Genomic DNA, 14,164 nt, shown 5'->3' on the forward strand with positions numbered 1-14,164 from the left:
CAAAGAGAGGATTATGAGTCAGGAGAACCCAAAGGAGGATTATCATTAAACTCAGGCACAGTCTACCACAGAACTGCAAAATCTGATTTGTGATCTCTCCACACGGGATCCTGCCTGCCTCTAACTTACTTGGTAATTTGCCCTCGGTTTTACCGTCAATGAAACAAGGAAGTTGACATAGACAGCATGTGAAGTCTGAATATAACTTTTTGTTGACAAATAAACTGCTCATCTGTCATACTTGACCTATAGCTCATTGATCATCTTAAGTATTTTCAATGTAGGTATGCACCTCATCCAAAGTCAAAATTACAATTCAAACACACATCAAATTACACATGGTACACTAATAAGTTGTCATTTATGAAATGTATCTTAAAATTTCAGAACTATGACTGGAATTAAAATATCTTCAGAGGTAAAATAATTCACTCCTCAAATGTATTTAAAATGGTCACATATATTAAGTAGAAAGCATCTGCTTCTAGTTGGCAAAATCAGATAAAAAATTTTTACTTTAAAAATCACTGTAAATAATGGTTATTAAAAATGTTAGAAAAACATAAAAGTTAAAAAGTATATATATGTATATATACATATATATATACATATATATATATACATATATATAACTTACAATCAGTTAGTAAATATACTTGTTTGCTCCTCAGAGAGGCCATGAGCAATTTTCTATATAATTAAATATTCTTCAGACTTTAGTGTAATGATGGAATAATTTCCAAAATATAGATCTGTCATATTTTTTAAATAGCATGTATTAAATCTTATTTTTAGAGCTACGTAAATCTATTTGTGGAGTTCAAGAATATTATGAAATAACAATTAAAACTCCACTCTCAAAATAAAACAATTTTCAAAGTTTGCCTTGCACTCTTTTCTGCCATGTATACATTATCTACAGCTTTTTCAAAAATCATCTCTTTATGTAAATTTATCTGCATTAAAATGCACACATTTAAGATGTACTGTTCAGTATAAAATTCTATGACTCTGTTAAATATATCAGCCTGTGATACCTCTATTATCAAGATATAGACATTTTCATTTACCCCAAAATATTCCCTCATGACCCTCTGCAGTCAATACCTATTTACATCCCCCCACCCATTAGCCAACCATTACTCTTCTTTAACTATAGAATAATTCTGCTCTTCTAGGATTTCATATAAACAAATTTATACCGTATGAGCCTTTTGTGCCTGGCTTCATTGCTTAGCACACTGCTACAGAGATTTATCTGTATTGTCGAGTATGTTTTAGACCTTGTCATTGACGTGTTTGTTTTGTCCTTGTATGGTGATATTACAGATTTTTTAATCTATGGGTCATTTCTGATTTGGGACCATTATAATTAAAGCTTCTAGGAGCATTCAGTGCAAGTCTGGTTTTGTTTTCTGCTTTTCTTGTCAGTAGTAGGGCTTGAACTCAGTGCCTTGTGGCTGCTGAGCAAGCCTCTACCACTTAAGCCACACCTCCAATTTTTTTTTTGCTTTTAGCTTATTTTTCAACTGGGGTCTTGTGCTTTTTTGCCTGGGGCTGGTCTCAGACCCCATGATACTCCTATCTCTTCATTCAGCAGCATTAAAGGTGTCAACCATCATGCCCAGCTTGTTTTCAAGATAGGGTCTCACTAATCACTTGTTCATTTGTTCGTTTGTTTCTAACTTGGGGTGGCCTTGAACAGCAATCCTCCCAGGTCTGCCTCCCAAGTAACAAGGATTGCAGGTGTCAACAACATTACCTGGTCCTTCAGTGCAAGGCTTTGGGTGAGTATATGACTTCATTTTCCTGATTAAAGACATATAAGTTGAACAACGAATTTCTGTAGTAGGAGACTGGATCATCCTTGGGCTGTCAACAGCTCCCTGACCATCTGTACAAGGGCATCAAATAACTCCAACTTCCTTCTATTCCCAAGAAAGTGATGATTGATATTCTGCTTCCCTAGAGTGAGAATCTAATGGAGTTGACTGGAATCACAAAATTCAAGCCAGTCAGCAGCAGGGCAGGATCCATTGTTGGGAAAAGAAAAAGGGTTCTCATTTGGGCAAAAAACACACCCCTGCATACCCACTATAAACCAGACAATAAAAAATAAATAAACTACATGATAGGTTAGAAGATGATGTACACTATGCCAAAAAGGAAAAACAAGTGCAGCACACGTGGGAGATGAGGCGTGTGCAGGAAGAGAAAGCTGAACACAGTGCTGAAAGCATGGCCTGCACAGGCCTCGTGGAAACAGGGCACTTAATCGAAACCTTGGAGGAGCCACTCTGCCTACTCCACCTCCTCCCGTGATCTTTTAAAAATTTCCATAGAGGGTCATCCCTGGAATGATCAGATAAGATCTTAGTCATTACACATTTAATTTTAAGGTAAAATACTAAAAGCAAGCATATTTTGTGGCTTTCTTTTTAAAAGAAAGAGATACCCAGGAAGAAAGTTAAGAAAATGAAAGTTTAATAAAAGAAGAAAGATTAACATTTTCCATTGTTGAGATTATTTCTGATTCCCCTTACCCTTTAGCAATGTATCACTCTTCCCATAATTTAAATGTATTGAATATTAACTCATAATATGCATATCTTCTAACTTACCTAATGAACTGTTCCACCTCTGCTGAACAGGGGAGTCCTTTTTATGTTTTAGAATTATAATGCAGCCAGGCATGGTGGGGCACTCCTGCAACATTTATCTTCATAGTCTCACATCAACGGAGTCTGGTTTTAGACTAAAATCCAATAGAGGTAAAACAGTTAAGTAAATCAGAAAATATTATTATGGATTAATATTCAATACATTTAAATTGTGGGAGGAGTCTTATGATATGGTGTTAACTGATAAAGGGAATCAGAAAGTCTCATTTTAGACTACAGTCTTCATCTTTCAGTGGTTTAGAAATATCCTCAATCCCTTTTAAATTCCAGCATTGCAAATAAGAAGTCTAATGCCTGCCTGATTTTCTTTCCTTGTTAAACTTTTTTAAATGTTTTTTGAATTTATGTGTTATTGCATTAAAAATACATTTTAAAAGCTTCAAGTATTAGAGAAAAATAATCACCCATCTTCTTTATACCCAATGCAATTACTAGTAGCATTTTTATAGTTTTTTTCCTGTTTGTGCATTTTTCATTTAGTGCATTTTAGCAATGCTGGGGTTTGAATTCAGGCCTCTTGCATGCTAGGCAAGCACTCTATACCACTTGAGCCACACCTAGTTTTAAACTTAAGGTTTTTTTTAAATCATCCATTAGCTGTAATTATTTTGACAATTTTTATGCCCTACTTTCCTATTTGGTATCTTTTGCTTTGATTATTTGCTTTTATAAATAAGGAAACAATACTTTTATTTTTGATCAATCGTAAGACTTCTTTATTTTATATATTTCATATCTGCTGAGATAATAAAATAGTGGTGTGAGTTAAGATACCATTACTTACTGGCAGAGTGGCTCAAATGATACAGTGCCTGCCCAGAAAACAGTGGTAAACGTTTTAACTACATATTAAAATTTATGTGATTTTAAACTTACACTTGTTCAAATAGGCATCTATAATATATATATGCAGACCTGTTTTTCAAAAAATTCCTGTTGAAACTCAACATTTTAAATCTAAAAACTAAAATTTTATTGTAGCTTAGAATTTAAAAATATTTCTTTGATGTTTGCTTCTTCACTTTTTCTTATTTCTAAAACTGTTTCTTTCATGCATTTTATTCCCATATTTGTTCTCCTCTGTGTGCCTCTCTGATCTTTATATTTTTATTCATAGTTTCTGTTTTTGCATTGTTTTGTTATGTTATTAAATATGTTCTCTTTGATCTAAAAATCTGTGAAAATTTTAGAATTTTTTCTGTGAAGTTTAAAAGCCTCAAACCAAGTTTTATTTTAATTTTCAGAAATGTTAAGTCTTCTAAGATTTCATACTAACACATGTGTATTAACATGTATGTGTGTGATATCTGAGCATTTCAGGATACACCGAATCTCTGAGACAGTGGTGAGCTAGCAGGATGTTGGTTTTTCACTCTGTTGAACCATGAAAGACAGCTCTCAATTCTCAAAAGCAAGCTGGGGGAAAATACTCTGAATAATATTGCAACTTCCTTCAGGTGTCAGGGTCAACAACGAGCCTCTGCCAGCTGTGTGCAAAGTGGGCGGAAGTTCCCTCTTCCATCTCCAGCTGCTTGCCCTCATACCTGTTTCCAGTACGACACACAGAAGCAATCATCTTTCCATTCCAAAGCCTTTGGCCCCGTTCTCCAGCTCTGCAAACATTGGCATAGACCTGACTTTTCTTTTTTTAAGACATGAACTCCTTGTGTATCTAAGATTGTCCCCAAATTCCAAACATCCCAGTTACTTAGAAACTGAAGTCCCTAGCAGAATGTTGGCATCAAGCTGAGTGGCAGGAACCGAGTGATGAACTTATTGAAAATCATGAATTGAATGTCTGCATGTTAATTTAAGGGCAATAGGAAACCACTGAGCCTTAACCAGGTGAGTGATCATAATTTATTCTGCAATTCAAGAGGAAATATTCCTGCCTTAATCTATCAAATATTCTGGGAAGATGGATGCTGGTTATAATAGGCTGTAAGAGTCAAGATTAGGGAAGAAATAGAGGATTAAATGAGAGTACATTAGAGTGGTATTATAGGTGCAAAATCAGCTAGAACTTGGTGATAGGCTGACTGTTGGGGATGAGAGTTAAGGGGGATTGATCGGGCATCTGGTGAACCAAGTGGTTGGCTGTGCCTGTATCAAGGAATGAAACACAATAGGGAGCTTAGGTTATGTTTGCTATCTATGTATATGTCCACATTGCTCTCCTTAAAAGTTAATATTTGGTTGGTTGGTTTCATACATGAAAACAGATGTCTCACAGTCAATTTGATTCCTACTTAAAAAATACTAACAAAGATGACATACACGCTTTTTAATGTTTATTTATTTATTGGTTTTTGAGACAGAGTCTCCCTACCTAGTCCAGGTTGGCCACAGATTCTCAATCCTCCTGCCTCAGTCTCCTGAGTGCTGGAATTACAGATGTGTGCTACCATACCTGGCTACATACACATATTTTAAGGAAATGTCTGTTAATACCTTTGCTCACTTTTCAGTCAGTTTTCTTTTTCTTGTTGATTTTTAACCTGTCTAAATAGTAGGAGATTACACCTATTTATCTCCTGCATTGTAAATATTTTTATCATTTAACATTTTATAAATGTTAAGCATTTATAAATGCTTAACATGTTACTTACAGGAAGTTTTCGTTCTGTTATTTTGTCAGGACTGGAGTTTGAACTCAGGGTCTTGTGCTTACAAAGCAGGAGCTCTACTGCTTGAGCCACACCTCCAGTCCATTTTGCTATGGTTATTTTGGAGATGGGAATTCTCAGACTATTTGCTCAGGCTGGTTGTTCCTGAACCGTAATCCTCTGGATCGCAGCCTCCCAAGTAGCTAGGATAACAGGCATGCGTTTTAATTCTTATTTAGTCAAATTGTTCAATATCTTTAACATTTTCTAAGATTCTATTAATACTTTGAAAGCCTTCTTTATTCCCTAATTATTTGAACAATTAGGAAAACTTTCTTTTATCCAATATTTTTATAATTGCATTTTTAAGCTTACATGTTTAATTCATAAAGAATTGATTTTGACGGATGAAGATAAGGATCCATAGATGTCTATGCAGAGTCCAAGTTAATTCATTGAGAATCATCATTTTCCCTGCCAGTAAAGTGATACTTTTTAACATGAATTAAATTGCTGTACATAGTTATGTCTACTTTTGGGTTCTTTATTCTCTTCCATTGTGTGTATTTACTCCTGTGCTGATCTAAACTGTTGCAATCATTGTAATGTTGTATTATTTAAATGTCTGCTGAGGTTATTCCAGTCATTACTCTCTTTTAAAAAAAAAGATATTCTTACATGTTTACTTTCTGCATAAACTTTAGAATCAGTGGTTTGAAAACAATCCATGATGATATTTTTATTAAGATCAGTTTCATTCTCAAATTTATAGGATGACTTAGGGAACCTTGTTATTTATTGATGTTGAATTTTCTTAGTCAAGAGAAGTGCCTCTCCTTATTCCCCTCTTTGTTTCCCTTTGTGCATAACATCTCCTACTTTTTGATTTTTATTTGCAGAAAAAGAAAACTTGTTTTTTTAGATAAGACCTTTAGAGCACCTTCTCTTTGATTTTCCACCTACACAAAAATCTCCTTTGCTAATGACAATTTTGTTTCCAAGTTTTATAAATCTTTTTTCTTTCGCTTATCTGATTGCATAGGCAGTAACTCCAGAAGAGTGATGAAAGTGTGCATTATTCTTTTGCCGTTTTCCCTGAATTTCAAATAAACATTTTATCAGCTTTCAGCAGACACTATAGACACCATAGAACATCCTGTATTTTTCAGTTCTCCTGCACTACACTTCACTGTCATTCTTTGAGCAATTATCTTTAACCCTGAAAATTCTCTCCTTTTTGTTTAAAAATAAAAGGCAGAGTTCTTCAAAAGGGGAGGGGAGGAGAAAAAAAGTTTTGGAGGGCACAGCCAAATGGAGCTGGTCAAACTCCATAGCAAAAGCCAAGGCCGAGGGCTGGAGCCAAGATTCCTTGGGGACAGGGCCATGCCCCCCACCCACTCCATGGAAGACGACACAGCACAACAGGGAGGAGTCGCCCTCCCCCCCCACCCCCGCATCGGTGCCACCCGCGGAGATGAAATGTGAGCCTGGGTGGCCGGGACGCCAGAGCTACGCCTCCTGCACGTTCCTGGAGCCAGAGGGGCGACACAAGAGACCCGGGCCGCTGTCCAGCCGGCCCCGCCACGCGCGCCTAGCTCGGCGGAGCCCCGCACGGCCTCCGCCCAGGCACCCACGGCCATGGCCAGGTCTGCGCTTCACCCCGCGCTCGGGGGCGCTGCTGTCTCCATCTGACCGCCCTCCATCCTCCACCACCTCCCTCCTTAGACTCTCGTTCTCCCTTTGCTCCAACCTCGGCGCAGTCTCTCTGTCTGTCCGTCTGTCCTGGAGCGCAACCTCTGGCCACCAGCGTGGATGGACGCCCAGCGGCTGCCCCGGCGTCCTGCGGTCTTGCTTCCCAAATTGGTCCTGCTCTTTGTCTGCGCAGGTCAGTGACAGAGGGCGGAGGGACAGGGTCCCGGGGCTCGGGGCTACGTTGGGGGCCACCGTCCTGTCCAACGCGGGCCGGGCAGGACTGATAGGGACCCGGGAAGGAGGGCACGTGGTTCCCGGGAGAGAGGCAACAGGCAGCAGCGAGCTGGGGCTCTTATCTTGACCTTCACGCAGTTTTGTTCTTTGCTTTAACTTTTCCTGTTTGGTTTCTTTCTCTTTGCAAAGCAACTTGGAAAGACGAGTTTAGAGGATTTCACTCTGGATAGTGTGAATCATGTCCAGGACTCAAGAGGAATCATTCTGGGGTTGAGGGCGGGGACTGAGACTCAGGCAGACCCTTGAGAGCACCTGGAGCTTAGCTGAATTGCTGAAGTTTTAAAACAAGGAATCTGGTGACTTCTGTTTCACTACAGGCTACTCAGGGCCCCTTCACAGTCCACTCTTTGAGTATTCTGGTTTTTCCCTTTGAGAACTAAAAAGCCTTAGACGTGTCCTTGGAAGATTCCCAAGTATTAAGGGCTGAGCACTTGGATGAGCTGAACTAAAACACAAGGCATGAATTTGAGAGGCGTGAATTCTCCCAGTCTAGTCTTTTTGGGTGCTTGCGATGTGGTTGCCCTTTGTTGGCAAAGGGCACCTCGTTTCCCTCCTTCTAATTATCTCAGAGAGAATTACACTAATAATTGATGAAGCAAAGTAGGTTTTCTTGTTTTTTGATTGATATGGAGTCCTAAATGGCCTTTCACTACTTATTCAATATAAAGTTAGTTATGCATGTCTCTTCCTATTCACAAAACAGTACAAGTCAAAACCAAAGTTCTTTGTTAAACGTTTTCATGTCTCTAACTTCCTGTGACACAAATCACAGGTTTACCTATGACTGGGGTGCTACCTGTGTAAATAGCCTTGTGATTCACCTTCTGATACTCAAAATACTGCGGCTGACATGAAAATGTTCTTCCATATCGTTGCATCAAAAGAATTGAGTAGCATTGTTGCATCAAAAGAATTGAATTTCTTATCCAACTTTGCCAGAAGGAAGTCACAATTACCTCTACAGAAACTTTTGTTTATTAAAATACAAATTAGTAGGTGTCTAAACCTACCATTTTAAAGATATTTTTTAGTCAGGAAAATGCTGACTTTCTAATGCGGAAATTCATAAAAGTAGGGAAAGTACCTCTGATTTAATGAAGAAAATTCACATTTTAATCTGATTGCAGCATTTCTTTACCTTAAAGCCTGTAAAGTTTTCCAACTTTGAAGAACTAAGTATCAATTACGTCAACACTAGTTTTTACAAACAAATAAATAAATCTTTATACATTTGAAGCAATGATGGTTCTTTCCACATTTTCTGCTTGTCAAAACAAAATAAAAATGAGAAGATACCAAAAAAGAAATGAAACTTTATTTCATGCCCTCCTTTGCCCTTACTCAACAACGCCATTGAACCACACATTTCTCGTGTTCTTGTGTCTGTGTCCTGTGGTGGACTGAAAGCTTTTGGCTTGCACACCTGTCCTGCCCTTACTCCCTCTCCTTCAGTGCAGAGTACACATGTTCCCCCTCCCCCTGCTCGGGAAATCAGCACAGCTGACCAGTGATGGATTTGGTTCCTATACGGTTTTTACTCCATTCTTTTCTCTCCTTTTGAATTCTTCCTTAGTGAACTACACAGTAATTACAAGCTAACATTAGGTTGACTTACGGTCTTTCATAAGAAATGTTTAGTGAATAAGTTCTTTGGTGCTAATTCATGGACTTCTTATTTCAGAGGCCTTTTCAAGGTTGCTATATTCATTCAAGAAAAAACAGACTTTGTGCTTTTTTTTTTTTGTACATTATCTCTGGGAGATAATGTATGCCCATAGATTAACTGGATGTATAAAAGTTTGCCTCACAGGACAGGTGCAATCTTATGCTATCACTATTCTAAGAGGGGGCTTCATTGCTGGTTTATGTGAGTAAACCTCTGAGGGTAATGTCTGTTTGGTTCAGCAAAATAGATTCACAGCCTTGAAAAGTTCCCAGTCCCTAGAGGAGCTCAATAAATATGTGCTCAGGAAAATTGAATTGAGGAGAGCTTGGAGGAACAAGATCATTGAAGAATATATTTTTCCCTAGACAAAAGAAGATGGGGTAGGATATAGTGGGAACAGGGCAAAACCATCAGATGGGTCTGTGCAACAAGAGATCACTTAATCTGGTTGAAACTAAGAGATACAGTTGGAAGTGTACATAAGGATTAGCAGGACACCACAGAAATAAAAGTATTCCGGGCATTGTAGTAAATGAATTGCTGGTTTCACAAGACAAAAACCTAAGAAGATGCATTGTCCTAGTTATTTTCCACAAAGAAAGTGCATTAAATTCCAGTTCCATTTGGTTAAATAAATAAGAACAGTTTTCTATACTTGATGTATCATGTTTTCTGTGGAGTCACTTTTGGAAAGGGACTCACTGAAGTGTTTATATTATTGTCCAACTCCCACTGCAGGGTACAAAGACAGGATTTGGTCAAGGTTTAACCTTCCGGGCTTCAGACTGTGCCTTCTGTCCCCGCCCTTTCCTTCCTCTCATATCCTTAGTTATAGTTTGCAAGAGCCATTTCTAAGCAAGTACTTCAAGCCAGACACCGCTTTTCCTATTCTACACCTAAGGTGGGTGCAGGGTCAAGCTGGGAAACTTTCCAGATCATTCTTTTAATTAAAAAGCAGTTGAAGGAAGTTAGAACTGGCTAATTTTCAGGGATATTAAGTTGGATATTAGAAGTAATATCATTTATCCTTTAAGGACAATCAGAATGTTCCACTGTTTTACAAATGAGAAAATGCCCCTGTAGAGTACAAACTCTGATCTTTATAAAACTATCCACAAATAAGCCAGAAAAAGCACTAACATAACAAAATAAGTTTTGGGGTATAATGGAAACCTCAGATTAAAGGTTGTGATTGTGAGTGCATTCGCCATGCTGTCCAATTTGTTCTTTTCAGAAGGTGACTTCTGGAAAGTAGACAATAGTACTGGAGAGTGACAAAAAAATAATGAACAATATGTGACATGATCTAGAGTTCCTGCAAATATGATCCAGCTTCTTGGCTGGAAAATTTGGGGCTTGGTTTCCTGTAATGATGGCTTACACCATTCTGATAACACCATGTCCTAATGACAGTAATAATTGGAGTACAATAGAAGTAATTGAATCTTTGATATTCATGGAGAGTTTAACAGGATGTTGCTGTCCTGAGTATCATCTAAAAGGCACCCATGAAGTTACTTACATACTCTCGCCTTACTCTAACAGAATAATAGGGACACTACCTCTCTCATGATCTGAGTGGCTTTTAAGAACATTAAGCAGAACATCCTTGTTAAACCCTGGAGATAACTGATCCTTCTACATATTCGAATCAATTGAACAGCACTAAAAATGAGAGCTACAGGAGAGGGTAATTGAAGGAAGTAAAGAAGGTGAATAAAGTTGATGTACTTTCTATACACGAATGAATAGGGAATATTCAAACCTGTTGAAATCACTGTAAGAAGAGGCCTAAGGTAGAAAGGAGAATAATAGAGAGGATGATCCTATTTGGGGTATAATAAATACATTTACATATATATGTATATATGGAAATGTCACAGTGAAACTCGCTGTATAACCATTATATCATAAACAAACAAAAATGTCTTTTTTTAAAAAAGTGAAAGATAGAAAGGTAAAACAAGTCCTGTCCAGGGATTGGCACCAGTGAGTAGGGAGTGGGCATAAGGAAAAGGTGAAGAAGGTCAAATATGATGGAAGTACTGAGTATTCATGTATGAAAATGGAAGCAATGAGACCTGTTAAAACAGTTCTGAGAAGAGAGATGGAAGGGGGGTAAAGGAGAAAGATGAAGGAGGTAAATGTAATTAAGATATGTTGTAAGCACTTTTGTAAATGTCACAGTGTATCCCCAGTACAACTATAATATGCTAATAAAAAAATTGAGAGCTACAGAAATCCACTTGGAAAACTGTAAATTAAGCATCCTTCAAAGGCATGACGTCCTTTGCAAAAAGCACTTATTGTCTATACATTAGCTTCTCCCTTCGATTTAAATAATTCAATTGTATTTCTGTCTTCAAAATTTACAAGTAGATATAAGCAGTTACTGAAGTTTACAAAGGTATTGTTTTTTCCTCTCATTTCTTCTTACCACAATCCAGAGGGCAACTTCAAGGTTCATGTTGTTAAACTGGGTTGAAGAAATAAAACTTAGGGGAAGAAAATATGAACTTTCTTACTTGTTCCACAAAAGCCATGCATTATTGATAATGGCAGATAAACCCTGTTACCTTTGGATCACATCTTGGAAAGAGATCATTTCGGCACTATTCACAATAGCCAAGTTATGGAAACAGCCAAGATGCCCCACCACTGATGAATGGATTAAGAAAATGTGGTATCTATACACAATGGAATTTTATGCAGCCATGAAGAAGAACGAAATGTTATCATTCGCTGGTAAATGGATGGAATTGGAGAACATCATTCTGAGTGAGGTTAGCCTGGCCCAAAAGATCAAAAATCGTATGTTCTCCCTCATATGTGGACATTAGATCAAGGGCAAACACAACAAAGGGATTGGACTATGAGCACATGATAAAAGCGAGAGCACACAAGGAAGGGGTGAGGATAGGTAAGACACCTAAAAAACTAGCTAGCATTTGTTGCCCTTAACGCAGAGAAACTAAAGCAGATACCTTAAAGCAACTGAGGCCAATAGGAAAAGGGGAACAGGTACTAGAGAAAAGGTTAGATCAAAAAGAATTAACCTAGAAGGTAACACCCACGCACAGGAAATCAATGTGAGTCAATGCCCTGTATAGCTATCCTTATCTCAACCAGCAAAAACCCTTGTTCCTTCCTATTATTGCTTATACTCTCTCTACAACAAAATTAGAAATAAGGGCAAAATAGTTTCTGCTGAGTATTGTGGGGGGAGAGGGAGGGGGCGGAGTGGGTGGTAAGGGAGGGGGTGGGGGCAGGGGGGAGAAATGAACCAAGCCTTGTATGCACATATGAATAATAAAAGAAAAATGAAAAAAAAAAAAGCAATTTGGCCAGGCATGAGGTTTACACCTGTAATCCCTGCCATGTGGAAGGATTTTGGTTCAAGGCCTGCCTGGGTAAAAAGGTTAGTGATACTTTATCTCAAAAACAAACTGGGCCTGGGATACATATCTCTAATCCCAGCCACAAGGGAGGCAGAGATGGGGGGGATCACCATCCAAGGCCAGCCTGCCCAAGACACTATCTGAACAATAAACAAAAGCAAAAAGGGTGAGAAAGGGGTTTCCTAGCAAGCTCTTGGTCCTAGGTTCAAACCTAGCACTACCAAAAAACAACAAAAATGCAAAAAATTTCTTTTCTCAATAAATCAATACATGTCCATGTATTGATTTAATGTAGACATTAACTTAATACTTTGTACATTGAATATTGTAACTTTGATGGGAGAGCAAAAGCTTCATATAATTTATACAATAGTTGATGTTACCCTCAGGAATTGAGTTGGAAATGACATATTTTGTGATTTTTGAACATGCAACTTAAATTATCGACTATGCTTAGTGTTTTCCTAATCATTATACCTGAAATTCACATATCCATCATAATCTATGCTATTAATTATAACTCAGTGATAACCTTAAGTTGCAAAATAATCATTTAGATGGAATAAAGAATTTTTTAAAGCTTAGGGCAATTTATATTCAACATTTTTGATAATTTTCCTTGTGGAAAAATGCATAGAAAAATAACAATTTGCTTTTATTGGCCATAGCATATCATTTTAATTAGAAAATATCTTTTCCTCCTGCACATTGTGCAGGTCCTTCAATGCAACATTAAGTAAACTATGAATTATTCACATTTTAATTATATCTATGGGCTTCTTTCGGTAACTAGCTCATCCTCTAAGCCTAATGAATGGATGGGATGCAGACTTTCTGTGTTACCATTTGTATGCAGACTGTAATTATGAAGGTTAAAAATGGTATAAAAGGAAAACACAATACATTGTCATAGTAAATATACACATTAGTTTTAAATTGTCAGTTTGGTATTACCCATGTCAATAATGCTTTCTGTTAATTGAGGTTAACTGAGAATATAACACCCTACAGTCAGAAAACTTCATCACCTAAAAACTATTATAAGAAATCTATTGACAAGTTGAATGACTGATTATTTGACTAATTCGCTCATTCATCCATTCATAATCGTATTCAATCAGTGCTGACTACCAATTACAGCTCTTGGTGCAAGAGATTCAGGATGCATGGTCTTTGCCTTTACCAACTTAGAGTATAACTGGGAGAAAGGCTAACTTAGACCCCTAAAATGTTTAGAATTTTGAAGATGAAAATGAAAATCTAAGTGTCCTAAAAAATGGTCCCTGACTTATTAACTTGTGCATGGAAAAAATTTTCCTAGGGCGGTGATTCCACACTGTAACTGCCCTTACATTTTTCATTTTGTAGAAGACTGCCTTGCTCAGTGTGGCAAAGACTGTCGATCCTACTGCTGTGATGGAAACACGCCCTACTGCTGCTCCTACTATGCCTATATTGGGAATATTCTTTCGTGAGTAGTGGTCACACTTGACAATCTTGATGTTCTTCCTCCTGTCCAATTAGGGGGACTAAGTTTAAAATTTTCAAGGGGACTAAGTTTAAAATTGTTTATTGACTTAAAATCCTTGAGGTTTTAAACACTCATCACTGTATAGTATACTGTATTATTTGACAAATATGCAAAAATTAATACGTTGCCCTTATTAGAAGGGAATATAAAAGTATTATTTCACTACTTGGTGTTGTGTCCTATAGTAATGTTTGAAGTTAATATTATTGATATTTTTAGTGTTGTCAGTGATATGCTTTTGTCTGCTGTGTTGGAGGATTTGTAAACAAACACTTGCTGTTTAATTATTTTCAGTT

General features: G+C 37.4%; 1 protein-coding gene and 1 long non-coding RNA gene across 12 annotated transcripts in view; one reads left to right on the forward strand and one right to left on the reverse strand.

The window, feature by feature from the left end:
• LOC109701394 (uncharacterized) overlaps positions 1-7,175 on the reverse strand; it is a 186,970-nt gene extending 179,795 nt beyond the window's left edge. For all 9 annotated transcript variants that reach the window (XR_012447892.1, XR_012447893.1, XR_012447896.1 and 6 more), the window contains exons 1-2: positions 7,038-7,175; positions 2,622-2,755 (exon numbers count right to left, since the gene is read on the reverse strand). This is a non-coding gene — a long non-coding RNA (uncharacterized lncRNA). The remainder of the gene's footprint in view (positions 1-2,621; positions 2,756-7,037) is intronic.
• The window catches only part of Cyyr1 (cysteine and tyrosine rich 1), an 89,363-nt gene continuing 81,950 nt past the window's right edge, over positions 6,752-14,164 (forward strand). Inside the window, exons 1-2 of one of the 3 annotated variants that reach the window (XM_074072859.1) lie at positions 7,039-7,172; positions 13,706-13,808. In XM_074072859.1, the coding sequence (XP_073928960.1) occupies positions 7,100-7,172; positions 13,706-13,808 (176 nt within the window). In that variant the 5' untranslated portion in view covers positions 7,039-7,099. Of the gene's footprint in view, positions 7,173-13,705; positions 13,809-14,164 lie in introns of all 3 variants that reach the window. The other 2 variants (XM_074072860.1, XM_074072858.1) reach the window with 2 other exon arrangements.

This window comes from Castor canadensis, chromosome 5 (assembly GCF_047511655.1).
Source record: "Castor canadensis chromosome 5, mCasCan1.hap1v2, whole genome shotgun sequence".
Lineage (NCBI taxonomy): Eukaryota > Metazoa > Chordata > Mammalia > Rodentia > Castoridae > Castor > Castor canadensis.